The 21182-nt window shown below is 34.1% G+C and overlaps 1 protein-coding gene and 1 long non-coding RNA gene across 32 annotated transcripts in view; both read right to left on the bottom strand.

The window, feature by feature from the left end:
- Positions 1-21182, bottom strand: part of LOC117159284 (uncharacterized) — a 79514-nt gene that overhangs the window by 46427 nt on the left and 11905 nt on the right. For 12 of the 31 annotated variants that reach the window (XR_013060630.1, XR_013060612.1, XR_013060616.1 and 9 more), the window contains 2 exons: positions 16413-21131; positions 16219-16337 (listed from right to left, as the gene is read on the bottom strand). Coding sequence is in view for 9 of the 31 variants with exons in the window: in XM_076626217.1 (XP_076482332.1) it covers positions 1578-1700; positions 11864-11986; positions 12495-12578 (330 nt within the window). In the remaining 22 variants the exon portion in view is untranslated. Of the gene's footprint in view, positions 1-1577; positions 1701-5933; positions 6053-6127; positions 10847-10947; positions 11485-11583; positions 11638-11863; positions 11998-12450; positions 12468-12494; positions 13077-13178; positions 13326-13360; positions 13444-13669; positions 14224-16218; positions 16338-16412; positions 21132-21182 lie in introns of those variants that run through there. The other 19 variants (XM_076626216.1, XM_076626215.1, XM_076626220.1 and 16 more) reach the window with 14 other exon arrangements.
- On the bottom strand, positions 2390-3514 carry LOC143303968 (uncharacterized). Its single transcript, XR_013060636.1, has 3 exons — positions 3385-3514; positions 3076-3158; positions 2390-2791 (listed from the first exon to the last, which is right to left on the bottom strand). It is a non-coding gene; the product is annotated as an uncharacterized LOC143303968 (long non-coding RNA).

Genomic DNA, 21182 nt, shown 5'->3' with positions numbered 1-21182 from the left:
TGCTATTAGCAAGCAATTGGGTAATTGGATCAATGTCAGTAAACCTGCGTCTTGGCGCAAAATAAAAATTAAAATGAAGGAAAGGAACGAAATTCTCCCCGCACGAATTAGTTTCGGACATCTAGCCAAAGAACCTATTGGTGAAGTAACAATCGAAGAGAACACGGAACCAACATGCGCAGAATATCTCAAAGATCTGTTCAATAAAATTAACACTGTACGACGAATGGCAAGAGAAAATTTGATAAAGTCCAAACTAAGACCAACAATCGACGAATCAACCTTCAATCAAGATTTTAAAACAGGAGACTCGATATATCTATTAAAAGAACCTAGTAAGGAAAATTCTCCCATCAATATATTAGACGACACAAAGTGCTAGAAATCTTGCAGAACAAAACGTCAAGATTGAAGTAAAAGGGATTCCGCGAACGGTGCACTTAAACAAGCTAAAACTAGCGCATAATCGAAATAAACAATGAATAAAGTGATTTCAGTGGGCAACGTAGTGCAGTAGTGTATGTTGTAGTGCTGTTCGTCGAATAATACAGATATCGAACACCTAAAAGGAAAAAGGGAAAATTATTATATGTGTTTCAATTATTGCTTAAATATAAAACGTGTTAACTCAATGAACAATTAACTAGTGAAAGTGAAAGTTACCTTGTGAACAAGTGATCAACATACAAGAAAGTGTACGTGCAAGTATAGGTTATGGATCGTTGTTCGTGGAACATAATGTATGACAGCTACCTAAAATAAGTGAATAAATTAGTCTCAATTGTCTCAGTGCAAAATACGAGGTTACTAAGTGTTATAACTATATTGTGGATAAATCAAAAGGAAGTGTGACACTGTTCGTCGAATAATACAGATAGCGAAAACCTAAAAAAGAAAAAAAAAAGGAAAATTATCACGTGTACTCCAATTATTGTTTGAATATACAACGTGTTGATTCAATAAAATTAAAAGAGTGAAAGTGAAAGTTACCTTGTGAACAAGTAATCATCATACGAGAAGGTTTACGTGCAAAATAGGTTATGGATCTCTGTTTGCGAAACACCATATACAACAGCCAGCTGAAAAATAAATGAACCAATTAACTTCAATTGCCTTAATGCAAAATACAACAGTACTAAATGTTATAACAATACTGTGGAAGCATTGCACTGTTCATCGAACAACACAGATGGCGGAAACCTGAAAAGAAAAGAAGTTTATTACAAGTGCTCCAATTACTGTTTGAATGTGAAACGAGCTAGTTCAACGAATAACTAAAACGGTGAAAGTGCAACTTACCTCATGAACAATTAATCACCATACAAGGAAGCGTACATGCATGAATTTCGCAGACTAACAAGAAGAAATAAAATAGTTGATAAAGTATAGAAAGCGGTTAGAAAATAATCAAGATAGATTAATTGAGAGTTAGTAATAAATGTAACCGGAGTAAAGGGATATTTGGTTATGTATTAATCTACGTAGTATTGTGATGTTAATTTGTAATGCACAATAGTGGTCGCACATGCAATGCATTATATATATATATATATTAAATTAAATAAATTAAACACCACCTTTATGACCACAGATATAAGACGATTGAAGGCAGCCGTAGTAAGTATCCAAGGCATATCAAAGAATCGGATGATGTTGCAGGAACGATCCAGGTAAGTGATGCAGCAACGAAAGAGTAGAATCTGAAGAATTACAGACAATGTTAATCTAACAAGTAGATTTTAATCACTAATAAAGAAACCAATTCATATCATACACAAAATAATAGCAAATAGCAAGTACATGCAATAATAAATTAATAGGGAAAATAAGAAAGGTTAATAAACACAGGAATAGGTTAGAAATTAATCAAGACAGACTAACTAAATATTAACAACATGACTGAACTCGGTGCAAAAGAATAAAGTTACGCTACACAAAATATCTGGTAACACAATACACAAAAACATTAACTAAATTAAACAAGACTTATATAAATGCAAGTCACGTATAATCAAAACAATGACTATCGAAATTCGATAACAATACAATCCATGCTATCACATTAAGGTAGCACACGGTATTGACACACACAATATCATGAAACACAAAACAATATTACAAAAACACTACTAAGTAAAATTATAGTGATTAACAATTAATTAACTATTTCAACGACACGCTACTGTTGACATTAAACCAACGCCATACCAAAGATACACGCGAGCGGCCATGTTGAAAAATTCGTCGCGCTCACATACAAATAATAGCCAATACAATGTAATACAGCATCATAATAGCAATGTTAGGTACTAATAAAAAAAAAAACCAACAACAAGAAAAAAAAGGGGACAGAGTTAAGGAAAGTACATATAATAAATAACAACTAACATAATCATAACATATTATATATATTATATTATATACAGAGATACAGTATTCATACAAGGAACAGGTCCGAATGAAACATATATATATAAAAAAAAAAAGAAAAAAAAAATATATAATATATATATATTAACTATTTTTGTATGTGTATATAGAACTGATGGCGAATTCATCAACCATTCTCTGAACGACGGATGGAAGAACATGTAGATGTTGTCCAGACGTTTCACGAGGAATCCAGAGAGCATTTTGAATCTCTGCAGAAAATCCTTCCATGCATGTTCGTTTACAAAAATCTGACAGACATCGAAAGAATTTTTTTTTAGTCCAAGGAATAGCAATCCGTACCGTAGAACTGTAAAGCACCTGTACGCCACTCACGAAACCAAATACTTTTGCTATCCATCTGTAAACAAACAACATCTATAACTATACATATAATTTTCACTTATGTTTACCAATATATATACACGCATGTTGTAAAGTAGGCGATATTTATAACACTCACTTCCATTGATAATGCAAGTGTCTCGTAAAATAAGTCGTCATATTTACCATTGCACGCACATATATATATATATATATATATATATATATTCAAAGACAAGGTACATTTGTAATATTTATTCCTATTGATGATATATACTTATATATTTATAACAATAAAACAAATTCATTTATACTACTTACCAATACGTACGCATATATGTATATAATTATAACCCAAGTAGTATTCATAATATTTATTTTCACTGATAACATGAACGTAAAACCTAAAATAAAACAAGGTTTTAACAATAAAAAAAAGAAGAGCAAGAAAAGGGGGGAAAGGAAAAATAATATAACATATATGAATATAAAAATTTTCTTTTTCTATAAAAGGTCATTCTTATTTCTGATAAACTCGAGAAATGAAAATATTATACCATGATACACTGTCATAAAGATACACTACACGGAAGAAACTAATAGAGAACGCTTTAAGCTTGGCAAACTTACCGCCCGACGAATTTGCATACGCCATAACCAAAACCCAGGACACATGGATTTGATCGCAGGAGAAGCGGTCCATATAGTCAAATACATTCCGGTACAAGTAAAAGTACGACATACAACAAAATGCTACTCGGAGCTACCCGTTTGGCAAGGGAATCGCACCACACAAACTCCGCCCGGACGTGCGCCAAACGTGGCGATATTCAGCACCATCGTCGTTGACCATGAGCGGAATATATACCCAAGAGGACCTGGACGCACTACGTGACCACGTCATGTTCCCGGCAGAAAAATTGCAGTCTTAAACACATTGGCCAGAGGAGCGACAGGAAAAACAATCGTCCCTGGAACAGTAAACATCCTGGGAATGATGGACGACAACACCGGTAGTCACTCAACAACCAACGACATCTACATCCGCCTTGAGCGAACTCAGTGACACCATCAGTCAAATTTCCTTTGGAAATTTGAACTCCAAGGGCGGGGGTGTCACGACCCGCGCTCCGCACGCGCCGTAACAAGAACAAGAAAACTATTCTATACAAAACGCGCGAATAAGGATTTGAATGCACGAACGAACATACGGCGCTACGAAACTAAAGGAAGGATTAACAAAACGAGGGCGACTAATAAATCCAACCAGTATAAAATAAAATAAATAAAACCAGCTGATGGATTGAACGAGTTACGAACCAAACAAATAAACCGGGAAATAAGAATAACTACAAAAGGGGAAATAATTGAAACGCCAGAAATACATGTATATATAAATATATTTTAATCAATCAACTTGGAGAGTTACATATAAGTATAAACATATATGCTAGACATGTAATAAACTAGTAAATATTAGAGACAGTGCTTCCAATACTATATTAACTATTTATGAAATATAAGTATATACGAAGTCAAAAACTAATAGTCTAACGAATACATAAAACATACAATATTGTATTAAACATATATATATGTGTGCGCATTCTATCAAACAGATACATACTTAAAACTAGCCTACATTCCGGTAAAGAATTATAAAATAAGAACTACATTACGAAACATGCATGTCTATATATAAATATATAAATTATATTCTAAACTAAACTACTATTAATGTATGCTCTTTCTACATTATTGATTCAAATCGATAATCTAAGATACATACTTAAAACTAGCCTGCATTCCGGTAAAGAATTATAAAATAAGAACTACATTGCAAAACATGCATGTCTCTATGCAAACATATAAAAAATCTATGTATGCTCATTCTACATTATTGATTCAAATCGATAAACTAAGATACATATTTAAAGCTAGCTTGCGTTCCAGTAAAGAGTTATAAACAAGAACTACATAACGAAACATGCATGTCTCTATGCAAACATATAAAAATCTATGTATGCTCATTCTACGTTATTGATTCAAATCGATAATCTAAGATACATATTTAAAACTAGTTTACGTTCCAGTAAAGGATTATAAAATAAGAACTACATTACGAAACATGCATGTCTCTACATAAACATATAAATAATCTATTTTCTAAACTAAAACTACTATAGAACACACAACGCAACACTTGGGACTAAGCGACAACCTGTCGATAGCCCAAACGCTCAAAACGATTAACAGCGCAACGACTTGAGGAATTGGGTACAGAAATTCTACCATCGAACACAAATATGTAAACACACATTAAACGCACAATAATCTAGAAACAAAACCTTCAATACTATGTTGTCACAATACAAGATATATATGTATATATGAAATCAAACGATTGACACATAACCTCAAATACACAACACTATATCACTAAAGAATCTAAATGAAAATCACCTTGCCAGAAATATATACATATATACGTGTGCGTGTGCGTATTCTATCTTATTAAAAGAAATTAATATAAAATAAATAATTAACATTTCATTTCGTATGCACACTACACGGGCGAGAGAAATATACATATAAATACGTATATATATATATATATATATATATATATATATGTATGTGTGAGTACATATGTTTTATATTATCGAATACTCTATAAAATAAACTACTCAAAACAATAAATAGCGCAATCGAAGAATTACGAAACATTAACCATATTGAAGTGACACACAACATAAACATATATGTATATACGTATATTCACACGAGCTATACTATTGTCTCTTTAAAACAATATTAATAAATAAATGTTCTAATTGCGGTAGAATAAGGAAAAACGAGCGACAGACGAAAAATTACTTCGATATCAAACAAAACTAAAGACCCGTTACTAAAACTTTACTGATGACATTTATGAGCAGCCATGTTGGATTTACACGCATCATGGCGACAGGAATATTAGGGGATTAATGGGAAACAGGCGCGAGAAACAAATCATGAAAGCATATTGTTAACAATTTTCTTTAATAGGCTCTATGAGCGACTACACTGTCAAATGCAAATGTAAAAATATATATATATATATATATAGTTAATTAAAAAGGGGGAAATATAAAATTAAATATATTTAACAAACGTTAAAATAGACAACACAAAAAATATATATATATATATATATATATTTCGTACATAAAAACAAAATACATCTAAAAATAATATAATAAGGAACCTCTGATGGAAATGCCTCCGCAAACATTGTCCGAACGTCGATCACCAAAGCCTAGGGGAACAACAAAAAAAGGAAAAAACATTAAAATAGCAAAAACAACCATAATATGCGAATATCCAAACTTACGCAAAAATAACTCAAAAGAAGGAGGTCCTTGTTATGGGAGAGCAGCGGAGTTGCGCGTGTTGCCCGAGCAAACTTTGAAATGATAATGATGCTGCAGCCACCAGCCCTTCCACGCGCCGAAGAAACACCGGTAATGCCCACGGTACAGCACGTGGAAGTTTCTCGCGGAAAGGACTAGATCAGCGTGGAATGCTTCAAAATCTCCTAGACGCTAGCTCAGCAGAAACACAGGACTGATAAAAACTAAGTCGAAATATGGAATTTACATTTTGTCACGTACGATTCCAAGAAACCCAAACTGCAACATCCCGATTCCCACGGAAGCGTACCCCCAGAGGACCACCACCCCGTGGGGGATGGCATTATAAATAAGCGTAGCAACATAGCGCAGCGTTCATTATTATAGTGTCCATTCTTCTTATAATTTGCGTTCGTTCATTATTATAGCATTCATTCTTCGCTCATTATTATTCTGGTGAACATTCTTATTACGGTTCATTATTATTCTTCGTTCTTTATTGCGCTCATTACTGCGTTTAGAAATTTGTATAAGTATTTTGCGTTTCGGGGTCTTTAGTTTTTCGGTAAAGAAAAGGGAGTCGCGATTAAATAAAAGAAAATTTTAAGTCCTCATTGCGGTATTAATTCAGTTAGCGAGTCACTCAATCTGTATCGAAATAGCTTAATAAAGTAAAGGTTGATAGAAAACTATATTCGAGATTAAATAATAAACCCAACAAACTTCGACGATCACCGGAACAGCTGGAGTAATGGCACCCGATAGCACCTTTTCCTCAAGGTAAGAAAATTAAATTTAAAAATTTTCTTCTTCTCTGGTAATCTCGTTGTCCTCGAGAATTGAATTAAAACCTCCTATCATCGATTTCATTTATTTTCGCGAACGGTTTTAAAGATAGAAACATTGCTTAAATTTTAAACAAAGGTGTTGTCCGCTGTGTCGGCTTGTGCGAACGGTGTTTTCAGCTACTGAAACATCCACTGATCTTCGCATTCCTCCTCCCATTGTTGGTAAAATATTACCCGTCTTTGGGCAAGGCTTGCGAAATCACACAAGTCCCGCACAGAAAGGACTAATAAATATATATATCGTATATCGAAAATTAAGAACAATACCGGTATTGCTATTAACCGATATTCTTGCCATCTTTGCATGCGATCGTAAGAGAGAAATAGGAGAACAATTTCCCTTCGGAAATTTAACCAAAAGATCGTTCGCTGTGTTGGTTTGTGCAAACGGTGTTTTCGATTATCAAAACAACCGTCGATCTTCGCATCCCTCCTCCCACTGTTGGTAAAATATTACCCGTCTTTGGGCAAGGCTGGCGAAATCACACGGGTCCCACACAGAGAGGATCGTTAGAATCATCCTCGATAATTAAACTCAAAAGGCAAGAAAATCGTGGCGACAGAATCCATCGTAGTAAATGAATTGAGTTCTGGTCCTAACGACAAACTACTACAGCGAAATTAAAAGAGAAGAAGAAGTCGAACGTAAAAATAAATTTATATAAAACAACGAACAATCTCACATTCCTATCTAATCCAGCAACGCTAAAATATATATATCTAGCTAATCAAATATATATATATATAATAACCTAACCCATTTTACATTCAAATAAAAATCCGTTCAACGAGGAAAAATATTTATTGTACCCAGCTTTAATCCTCTCCCGTGCTAGTATCCCTGCGCATAGCAGGTTAGCCGAAAAGTGAAATTCGTTTACCAGTTGCATTAAGCGTCAGTTAACGCTACCCATTAAACGTAAAAGAAAATAATAAAAATAAAATATTTTGAAATAGTCCTTAGACTATTTCTGGTGGCAGCAACTACCGTATTAATTAAAAACCTAAATCGGAATTAAATACACAATAATATCATTTCAATTTATTTCCTTTCCGATTAAATTCAAAACTCAAACTCAAACTATAAAAAAAAAATTTTTTTTCAGTAAAATTTAACTTTAGATTTGATCGATTTAAACAAATAGATACGTAACAGAGAAAGTATAAATTTTTTGGTGGCAGCGGTGGGATCCGCTTCACGGAGGATTAAAGTTGGTTTAAACGGTTCGATTCGCTCCACAAAGAATTAAAGTTGTTACGATTATCGATAAAATAGATACCGAAGAAATAATGTCGACTAAATTAGAATCGTTGGACAAAGACATGATCTTGATGTTATCGGAAAAACTTAAAGCATGGGATGCAAATTTTCGCGACATGAGTACAACAATGAATAAATTACAAGACGATGTGCGTTCATTGAAAATAAAAAGGGAAATCAAGACACCCGTATCATCGCCGATAATTTCCCAAGCGACAATACCGATAGAAGTTAATCCCCAATCAATTAAGTTAAAAGATGCCATAGAGACAGTACCAGTGTTCGACGGACATCGACCCTCGGTATTTCGATTTTTAAGAGCATGCGAGCGCGCACGAAACATGGTTCCAAAGCATCAAGAATCTCAGTTAGTAAAATTATTAACGAATAAACTTCGCGGACACGCATTTCTCGCCATAGAAGACACAGAAGTAATAAGTTTAAACGATTTCGGGAATAAATTAAAAGATATGTTCGGTCCGGGAAAAACGGTTAACGAATATAAAGGGGAATTAGCTACAATATTTCAACGACCGGGAGAAGATATTTTGGACTACATAGAACGCGTCAAAGATCTCAGGCTGGCGATAATGAACGGGGAAAGGTACGAGTACGGCACCGTATTTTAAGATAGGATAGATCGAGACACGAGGGAAGCTTTCGTTAAGGGGCTCCCAAACGAGGTGTATTTACGAGTAAAGATAGCAGGATACCAATCCTTGGACGATGCGTACCGCCAAGCCGTGAAAGCAACACGAGAATTAAAACAAGTGAACAATAGAATTCGATACCAACGTCCGACACCTTCGGATAATTATAACCAAAACAATGTTCATCCACCATACAATAGTATCTATACTGGAAACAACCGCCAGGACTGGAGATTTGTACCGCTGTCGCGGAAACACCTAAACAACCCGGGAATAGAAGAAAATGTCAGGAAAGAAACAAGAGCAATAACTTGGGAAGAAAAACGCACAAATAAATACCTCGATAGAGATCTAAATCAAAAGAGAGATGCTGATCATTTCAATCAATCAACTTTTCAATGCAAACACCATTCCGTTGCTGTGATAAGGAATAATGTCACGTTAAATAATAAGAGGACGCACGGTGCCATAGACAGGATCATGAGTGAGAAATTTTCTGAGTTACCAAACAAGATAAATAATATTAGTGCCAAAGAACTTTCAGACGAAGCAGAAACTAGGAAATTGAACGACGAGACGACAGGCAATGCTTATCCACTGCCTAACATCACAGAGATATTGGACCCGCTGGGAAGTGCAAATTGCCTCTCCACGTTCGACTTGGCAAAGATACAAAAGCAAGACTCCACGAATTTCGTGAATGTTTCAACCATAATAGGAAAAGAGATAGCGAGTGCATCTCACTCAAAAACTTCTATAAAACCATCAGAAGGAAACTTTATCGAACTCAAAGCCAAATCATTAAATTGCAAGGAAGATCACACTATAGAGAATAAAAATATAGCTATCCATAAATCCAAAACAGAATCTATAAGCAAAAAGGTTTGTAATAAAAATTCAAAGAATAATTCCAAATCTACCAAAAATATTCCTAAACGTTCCTTACAAATAAATAATAATTTAATTACAATAAGCACTTCCAGTGAAACTATTCATCCTGAAAAGGTAGAGGAAAATAAAGGTGTTGTGAATAAAGTAAATAAAGAAGAAAAAGGGGTAACTAAGGAAAAGGATTCTAAACATTTTCAAGCTGAAGAAACACAAGTTCAACGAGCTCGAAGAAATCAAAAGGGAGAAAATAGGGAATCACCAGTCGAAGATATATCTAAAAACTTGAATAAATACGCTAGCCATTGGATTATAATTGGATTAAAAATACTTTATTGGTTACTACATCTAATATTTGACGTAGGTAACATAGTAGGTAGTGCTGATCTTATGATTTCCCCAGGAAAATATAGATGGTATCACACTATACTATATACAAAATATTTTTGGGTTAATATGGCTGCGGCACTTTCAAAAATTTGTATCTTGAATGCTATTAGCAAGCAATTGGGTAATTGGATCAATGTCAGTAAACCTGCGTCTTGGCGCAAAATAAAAATTAAAATGAAGGAAAGGAACGAAATTCTCCCCGCACGAATTAGTTTCGGACATCTAGCCAAAGAACCTATTGGTGAAGTAACAATCGAAGAGAACACGGAACCAACATGCGCAGAATATCTCAAAGATCTGTTCAATAAAATTAACACTGTACGACGAATGGCAAGAGAAAATTTGATAAAGTCCAAACTAAGACCAACAATCGACGAATCAACCTTCAATCAAGATTTTAAAACAGGAGACTCGATATATCTATTAAAAGAACCTAGTAAGGAAAATTCTCCCATCAATATATTAGACGACACAAAGTGCTAGAAATCTTGCAGAACAAAACGTCAAGATTGAAGTAAAAGGGATTCCGCGAACGGTGCACTTAAACAAGCTAAAACTAGCGCATAATCGAAATAAACAATGAATAAAGTGATTTCAGTGGGCAACGTAGTGCAGTAGTGTATGTTGTAGTGCTGTTCGTCGAATAATACAGATATCGAACACCTAAAAGGAAAAAGGGAAAATTATTATATGTGTTTCAATTATTGCTTAAATATAAAACGTGTTAACTCAATGAACAATTAACTAGTGAAAGTGAAAGTTACCTTGTGAACAAGTGATCAACATACAAGAAAGTGTACGTGCAAGTATAGGTTATGGATCGTTGTTCGTGGAACATAATGTATGACAGCTACCTAAAATAAGTGAATAAATTAGTCTCAATTGTCTCAGTGCAAAATACGAGGTTACTAAGTGTTATAACTATATTGTGGATAAATCAAAAGGAAGTGTGACACTGTTCGTCGAATAATACAGATAGCGAAAACCTAAAAAAGAAAAAAAAAAGGAAAATTATCACGTGTACTCCAATTATTGTTTGAATATACAACGTGTTGATTCAATAAAATTAAAAGAGTGAAAGTGAAAGTTACCTTGTGAACAAGTAATCATCATACGAGAAGGTTTACGTGCAAAATAGGTTATGGATCTCTGTTTGCGAAACACCATATACAACAGCCAGCTGAAAAATAAATGAACCAATTAACTTCAATTGCCTTAATGCAAAATACAACAGTACTAAATGTTATAACAATACTGTGGAAGCATTGCACTGTTCATCGAACAACACAGATGGCGGAAACCTGAAAAGAAAAGAAATTTATTACAAGTGCTCCAATTACTGTTTGAATGTGAAACGAGCTAGTTCAACGAATAACTAAAACGGTGAAAGTGCAACTTACCTCATGAACAATTAATCACCATACAAGGAAGCGTACATGCATGAATTTCGCAGACTAACAAGAAGAAATAAAATAGTTGATAAAGTATAGAAAGCGGTTAGAAAATAATCAAGATAGATTAATTGAGAGTTAGTAATAAATGTAACCGGAGTAAAGGGATATTTGGTTATGTATTAATCTACGTAGTATTGTGATGTTAATTTGTAATGCACAATAGTGGTCGCACATGCAATGCATTATATATATATATATATATTAAATTAAATAAATTAAACACCACCTTTATGACCACAGATATAAGACGATTGAAGGCAGCCGTAGTAAGTATCCAAGGCATATCAAAGAATCGGATGATGTTGCAGGAACGATCCAGGTAAGTGATGCAGCAACGAAAGAGTAGAATCTGAAGAATTACAGACAATGTTAATCTAACAAGTAGATTTTAATCACTAATAAAGAAACCAATTCATATCATACACAAAATAATAGCAAATAGCAAGTACATGCAATAATAAATTAATAGGGAAAATAAGAAGGGTTAATAAACACAGGAATAGGTTAGAAATTAATCAAGACAGACTAACTAAATATTAACAACATGACTGAACTCGGTGCAAAAGAATAAAGTTACGCTACACAAAATATCTGGTAACACAATACACAAAAACATTAACTAAATTAAACAAGACTTATATAAATGCAAGTCACGTATAATCAAAACAATGACTATCGAAATTCGATAACAATACAATCCATGCTATCACATTAAGGTAGCACACGGTATTGACACACACAATATCATGAAACACAAAACAATATTACAAAAACACTACTAAGTAAAATTATAGTGATTAACAATTAATTAACTATTTCAACGACACGCTACTGTTGACATTAAACCAACTCCATACCAAAGATACACGCGAGCGGCCATGTTGAAAAATTCGTCGCGCTCGGATACAAATAATAGCCAATACAATGTAATACAGCATCATAATAGCAATGTTAGGTACTAATAAAAAAAAAAAACAACAACAAGAAAAAAAAGGGGACAGAGTTAAGGAAAGTACATATAATAAATAACAACTAACATAATCATAACATATTATATATATTATATTATATACAGAGATACAGTATTCATACAAGGAACAGGTCCGAATGAAACATATATATATAAAAAAAAAAGAAAAAAAAAATATATAATATATATATATTAACTATTTTTGTATGTGTATATAGAACTGATGGCGAATTCATCAACCATTCTCTGAACGACGGATGGAAGAACATGTAGATGTTGTCCAGACGTTTCACGAGGAATCCAGAGAGCATTTTGAATCTCTGCAGAAAATCCTTCCATGCATGTTCGTTTACAAAAATCTGACAGACATCGAAAGAATTTTTTTTTAGTCCAAGGAATAGCAATCCGTACCGTAGAACTGTAAAGCACCTGTACGCCACTCACGAAACCAAATACTTTTGCTATCCATCTGTAAACAAACAACATCTATAACTATACATATAATTTTCACTTATGTTTACCAATATATATACACGCATGTTGTAAAGTAGGCGATATTTATAACACTCACTTCCATTGATAATGCAAGTGTCTCGTAAAATAAGTCGTCATATTTACCATTGCACGCACATATATATATATATATATATATATATATATTCAAAGACAAGGTACATTTGTAATATTTATTCCTATTGATGATATATACTTATATATTTATAACAATAAAACAAATTCATTTATACTACTTACCAATACGTACGCATATATGTATATAATTATAACCCAAGTAGTATTCATAATATTTATTTTCACTGATAACATGAACGTAAAACCTAAAATAAAACAAGGTTTTAACAATAAAAAAAAGAAGAGCAAGAAAAGGGGGGAAAGGAAAAATAATATAACATATATGAATATAAAAATTTTCTTTTTCTATAAAAGGTCATTCTTATTTCTGATAAACTCGAGAAATGAAAATATTATACCATGATACACTGTCATAAAGATACACTACACGGAAGAAACTAATAGAGAACGCTTTAAGCTTGGCAAACTTACCGCCCGACGAATTTGCATACGCCATAACCAAAACCCAGGACACATGGATTTGATCGCAGGAGAAGCGGTCCATATAGTCAAATACATTCCGGTACAAGTAAAAGTACGACATACAACAAAATGCTACTCGGAGCTACCCGTTTGGCAAGGGAATCGCACCACACAAACTCCGCCCGGACGTGCGCCAAACGTGGCGATATTCAGCACCATCGTCGTTGACCATGAGCGGAATATATACCCAAGAGGACCTGGACGCACTACGTGACCACGTCATGTTCCCGGCAGAAAAATTGCAGTCTTAAACACATTGGCCAGAGGAGCGACAGGAAAAACAATCGTCCCTGGAACAGTAAACATCCTGGGAATGATGGACGACAACACCGGTAGTCACTCAACAACCAACGACATCTACATCCGCCTTGAGCGAACTCAGTGACACCATCAGTCAAATTTCCTTTGGAAATTTGAACTCCAAGGGCGGGGGTGTCACGACCCGCGCTCCGCACGCGCCGTAACAAGAACAAGAAAACTATTCTATACAAAACGCGCGAATAAGGATTTGAATGCACGAACGAACATACGGCGCTACGAAACTAAAGGAAGGATTAACAAAACGAGGGCGACTAATAAATCCAACCAGTATAAAATAAAATAAATAAAACCAGCTGATGGATTGAACGAGTTACGAACCAAACAAATAAACCGGGAAATAAGAATAACTACAAAAGGGGAAATAATTGAAACGCCAGAAATACATGTATATATAAATATATTTTAATCAATCAACTTGGAGAGTTACATATAAGTATAAACATATATGCTAGACATGTAATAAACTAGTAAATATTAGAGACAGTGCTTCCAATACTATATTAACTATTTATGAAATATAAGTATATACGAAGTCAAAAACTAATAGTCTAACGAATACATAAAACATACAATATTGTATTAAACATATATATATGTGTGCGCATTCTATCAAACAGATACATACTTAAAACTAGCCTACATTCCGGTAAAGAATTATAAAATAAGAACTACATTACGAAACATGCATGTCTATATATAAATATATAAATTATATTCTAAACTAAACTACTATTAATGTATGCTCTTTCTACATTATTGATTCAAATCGATAATCTAAGATACATACTTAAAACTAGCCTGCATTCCGGTAAAGAATTATAAAATAAGAACTACATTGCAAAACATGCATGTCTCTATGCAAACATATAAAAAATCTATGTATGCTCATTCTACATTATTGATTCAAATCGATAAACTAAGATACATATTTAAAGCTAGCTTGCGTTCCAGTAAAGAGTTATAAACAAGAACTACATAACGAAACATGCATGTCTCTATGCAAACATATAAAAATCTATGTATGCTCATTCTACGTTATTGATTCAAATCGATAATCTAAGATACATATTTAAAACTAGTTTACGTTCCAGTAAAGGATTATAAAATAAGAACTACATTACGAAACATGCATGTCTCTACATAAACATATAAATAATCTATTTTCTAAACTAAAACTACTATAGAACACACAACGCAACACTTGGGACTAAGCGACAACCTGTCGATAGCCCAAACGCTCAAAACGATTAACAGCGCAACGACTTGAGGAATTGGGTACAGAAATTCTACCATCGAACACAAATATGTAAACACACATTAAACGCACAATAATCTAGAAACAAAACCTTCAATACTATGTTGTCACAATACAAGATATATATGTATATATGAAATCAAACGATTGACACATAACCTCAAATACACAACACTATATCACTAAAGAATCTAAATGAAAATCACCTTGCCAGAAATATATACATATATACGTGTGCGTGTGCGTATTCTATCTTATTAAAAGAAATTAATATAAAATAAATAATTAACATTTCATTTCGTATGCACACTACACGGGCGAGAGAAATATACATATAAATACGTATATATATATATATATATATATATATATATATGTATGTGTGAGTACATATGTTTTATATTATCGAATACTCTATAAAATAAACTACTCAAAACAATAAATAGCGCAATCGAAGAATTACGAAACATTAACCATATTGAAGTGACACACAACATAAACATATATGTATATACGTATATTCACACGAGCTATACTATTGTCTCTTTAAAACAATATTAATAAATAAATGTTCTAATTGCGGTAGAATAAGGAAAAACGAGCGACAGACGAAAAATTACTTCGATATCAAACAAAACTAAAGACCCGTTACTAAAACTTTACTGATGACATTTATGAGCAGCCATGTTGGATTTACACGCATCATGGCGACAGGAATATTAGGGGATTAATGGGAAACAGGCGCGAGAAACAAATCATGAAAGCATATTGTTAACAATTTTCTTTAATAGGCTCTATGAGCGACTACACTGTCAAATGCAAATGTAAAAATATATATATATATATATATAGTTAATTAAAAAGGGGGAAATATAAAATTAAATATATTTAACAAACGTTAAAATAGACAACACAAAAAATATATATATATATATATATATATTTCGTACATAAAAACAAAATACATCTAAAAATAATATAATAAGGAACCTCTGATGGAAATGCCTCCGCAAACATTGTCCGAACGTCGATCACCAAAGCCTAGGGGAACAACAAAAAAAGGAAAAAACATTAAAATAGCAAAAACAACCATAATATGCGAATATCCAAACTTACGCAAAAATAACTCAAAAGAAGGAGGTCCTTGTTATGGGAGAGCAGCGGAGTTGCGCGTGTTGCCCGAGCAAACTTTGAAATGATAATGATGCTGCAGCCACCAGCCCTTCCACGCGCCGAAGAAACACCGGTAATGCCCACGGTACAGCACGTGGAAGTTTCTCGCGGAAAGGACTAGATCAGCGTGGAATGCTTCAAAATCTCCTAGACGCTAGCTCAGCAGAAACACAGGACTGATAAAAACTAAGTCGAAATATGGAATTTACATTTTGTCACGTACGATTCCAAGAAACCCAAACTGCAACATCCCGATTCCCACGGAAGCGTACCCCCAGAGGACCACCACCCCGTGGGGGATGGCATTATAAATAAGCGTAGCAACATAGCGCAGCGTTCATTATTATAGTGTCCATTCTTCTTATAATTTGCGTTCGTTCATTATTATAGCATTCATTCTTCGCTCATTATTATTCTGGTGAACATTCTTATTACGGTTCATTATTATTCTTCGTTCTTTATTGCGCTCATTACTGCGTTTAGAAATTTGTATAAGTATTTTGCGTTTCGGGGTCTTTAGTTTTTCGGTAAAGAAAAGGGAGTCGCGATTAAATAAAAGAAAATTTTAAGTCCTCATTGCGGTATTAATTCAGTTAGCGAGTCACTCAATCTGTATCGAAATAGCTTAATAAAGTAAAGGTTGATAGAAAACTATATTCGAGATTAAATAATAAACCCAACAAACTTCGACGATCACCGGAACAGCTGGAGTAATGGCACCCGATAGCACCTTTTCCTCAAGGTAAGAAAATTAAATTTAAAAATTTTCTTCTTCTCTGGTAATCTCGTTGTCCTCGAGAATTGAATTAAAACCTCCTATCATCGATTTCATTTATTTTCGCGAACGGTTTTAAAGATAGAAACATTGCTTAAATTTTAAACAAAGGTGTTGTCCGCTGTGTCGGCTTGTGCGAACGGTGTTTTCAGCTACTGAAACATCCACTGATCTTCGCATTCCTCCTCCCATTGTTGGTAAAATATTACCCGTCTTTGGGCAAGGCTTGCGAAATCACACAAGTCCCGCACAGAAAGGACTAATAAATATATATATCGTATATCGAAAATTAAGAACAATACCGGTATTGCTATTAACCGATATTCTTGCCATCTTTGCATGCGATCGTAAGAGAGAAATAGGAGAACAATTTCCCTTCGGAAATTTAACCAAAAGATCGTTCGCTGTGTTGGTTTGTGCAAACGGTGTTTTCGATTATCAAAACAACCGTCGATCTTCGCATCCCTCCTCCCACTGTTGGTAAAATATTACCCGTCTTTGGGCAAGGCTGGCGAAATCACACGGGTCCCACACAGAGAGGATCGTTAGAATCATCCTCGATAATTAAACTCAAAAGGCAAGAAAATCGTGGCGACAGAATCCATCGTAGTAAATGAATTGAGTTCTGGTCCTAACGACAAACTACTACAGCGAAATTAAAAGAGAAGAAGAAGTCGAACGTAAAAATAAATTTATATAAAACAACGAACAATCTCACATTCCTATCTAATCCAGCAACGCTAAAATATATATATCTAGCTAATCAAATATATATATATATAATAACCTAACCCATTTTACATTCAAATAAAAATCCGTTCAACGAGGAAAAATATTTATTGTACCCAGCTTTAATCCTCTCCCGTGCTAGTATCCCTGCGCATAGCAGGTTAGCCGAAAAGTGAAATTCGTTTACCAGTTGCATTAAGCGTCAGTTAACGCTACCCATTAAACGTAAAAGAAAATAATAAAAATAAAATATTTTGAAATAGTCCTTAGACTATTTCTGGTGGCAGCAACTACCGTATTAATTAAAAACCTAAATCGGAATTAAATACACAATAATATCATTTCAATTTATTTCCTTTCCGATTAAATTCAAAACTCAAACTCAAACTATAAAAAAAAAATTTTTTTTCAGTAAAATTTAACTTTAGATTTGATCGATTTAAACAAATAGATACGTAACAGAGAAAGTATAAATTTTTTGGTGGCAGCGGTGGGATCCGCTTCACGGAGGATTAAAGTTGGTTTAAACGGTTCGATTCGCTCCACAAAGAATTAAAGTTGTTACGATTATCGATAAAATAGATACCGAAGAAATAATGTCGACTAAATTAGAATCGTTGGACAAAGACATGATCTTGATGTTATCGGAAAAACTTAAAGCATGGGATGCAAATTTTCGCGACATGAGTACAACAATGAATAAATTACAAGACGATGTGCGTTCATTGAAAATAAAAAGGGAAATCAAGACACCCGTATCATCGCCGATAATTTCCCAAGCGACAATACCGATAGAAGTTAATCCCCAATCAATTAAGTTAAAAGATGCCATAGAGACAGTACCAGTGTTCGACGGACATCGACCCTCGGTATTTCGATTTTTAAGAGCATGCGAGCGCGCACGAAACATGGTTCCAAAGCATCAAGAATCTCAGTTAGTAAAATTATTAACGAATAAACTTCGCGGACACGCATTTCTCGCCATAGAAGACACAGAAGTAATAAGTTTAAACGATTTCGGGAATAAATTAAAAGATATGTTCGGTCCGGGAAAAACGGTTAACGAATATAAAGGGGAATTAGCTACAATATTTCAACGACCGGGAGAAGATATTTTGGACTACATAGAACGCGTCAAAGATCTCAGGCTGGCGATAATGAACGGGGAAAGGTACGAGTACGGCACCGTATTTTAAGATAGGATAGATCGAGACACGAGGGAAGCTTTCGTTAAGGGGCTCCCAAACGAGGTGTATTTACGAGTAAAGATAGCAGGATACCAATCCTTGGACGATGCGTACCGCCAAGCCGTGAAAGCAACACGAGAATTAAAACAAGTGAACAATAGAATTCGATACCAACGTCCGACACCTTCGGATAATTATAACCAAAACAATGTTCATCCACCATACAATAGTATCTATACTGGAAACAACCGCCAGGACTGGAGATTTGTACCGCTGTCGCGGAAACACCTAAACAACCCGGGAATAGAAGAAAATGTCAGGAAAGAAACAAGAGCAATAACTTGGGAAGAAAAACGCACAAATAAATACCTCGATAGAGATCTAAATCAAAAGAGAGATGCTGATCATTTCAATCAATCAACTTTTCAATGCAAACACCATTCCGTTGCTGTGATAAGGAATAATGTCACGTTAAATAATAAGAGGACGCACGGTGCCATAGACAGGATCATGAGTGAGAAATTTTCTGAGTTACCAAACAAGATAAATAATATTAGTGCCAAAGAACTTTCAGACGAAGCAGAAACTAGGAAATTGAACGACGAGACGACAGGCAATGCTTATCCACTGCCTAACATCACAGAGATATTGGACCCGCTGGGAAGTGCAAATTGCCTCTCCACGTTCGACTTGGCAAAGATACAAAAGCAAGACTCCACGAATTTCGTGAATGTTTCAACCATAATAGGAAAAGAGATAGCGAGTGCATCTCACTCAAAAACTTCTATAAAACCATCAGAAGGAAACTTTATCGAACTCAAAGCCAAATCATTAAATTGCAAGGAAGATCACACTATAGAGAATAAAAATATAGCTATCCATAAATCCAAAACAGAATCTATAAGCAAAAAGGTTTGTAATAAAAATTCAAAGAATAATTCCAAATCTACCAAAAATATTCCTAAACGTTCCTTACAAATAAATAATAATTTAATTACAATAAGCACTTCCAGTGAAACTATTCATCCTGAAAAGGTAGAGGAAAATAAAGGTGTTGTGAATAAAGTAAATAAAGAAGAAAAAGGGGTAACTAAGGAAAAGGATTCTAAACATTTTCAAGCTGAAGAAACACAAGTTCAACGAGCTCGAAGAAATCAAAAGGGAGAAAATAGGGAATCACCAGTCGAAGATATATCTAAAAACTTGAATAAATACGCTAGCCATTGGATTATAATTGGATTAAAAATACTTTATTGGTTACTACATCTAATATTTGACGTAGGTAACATAGTAGGTAGTGCTGATCTTATGATTTCCCCAGGAAAATATAGATGGTATCACACTATACTATATACAAAATATTTTTGGGTTAATATGGCTGCGGCACTTTCAAAAATTTGTATCTTGAATGCTATTAGCAAGCAATTGGGTAATTGGATCAATGTCAGTAAACCTGCGTCTTGGCGCAAAATAAAAATTAAAATGAAGGAAAGGAACGAAATTCTCCCCGCACGAATTAGTTTCGGACATCTAGCCAAAGAACCTATTGGTGAAGTAACAATCGAAGAGAACACGGAACCAACATGCGCAGAATATCTCAAAGATCTGTTCAATAAAATTAACACTGTACGACGAATGGCAAGAGAAAATTTGATAAAGTCCAAACTAAGACCAACAATCGACGAATCAACCTTCAATCAAGATTTTAAAACAGGAGACTCGATATATCTATTAAAAGAACCTAGTAAGGAAAATTCTCCCATCAATATATTAGACGACACAAAGTGCTAGAAATCTTGCAGAACAAAACGTCAAGATTGAAGTAAAAGGGATTCCGCGAACGGTGCACTTAAACAAGCTAAAACTAGCGCATAATCGAAATAAACAATGAATAAAGTGATTTCAGTGGGCAACGTAGTGCAGTAGTGTATGTTGTAGTGCTGTTCGTCGAATAATACAGATATCGAACACCTAAAAGGAAAAAGGGAAAATTATTATATGTGTTTCAATTATTGCTTAAAT

Source organism: Bombus vancouverensis, chromosome 17, assembly GCF_051014615.1.
Source record: "Bombus vancouverensis nearcticus chromosome 17, iyBomVanc1_principal, whole genome shotgun sequence".
In the NCBI taxonomy this organism is placed as follows: Eukaryota; Metazoa; Arthropoda; class Insecta; order Hymenoptera; family Apidae; genus Bombus; species Bombus vancouverensis.
Note: the sequence above shows the minus strand (reverse complement) of the source record. Positions and strands in the feature narration are given on the sequence as shown.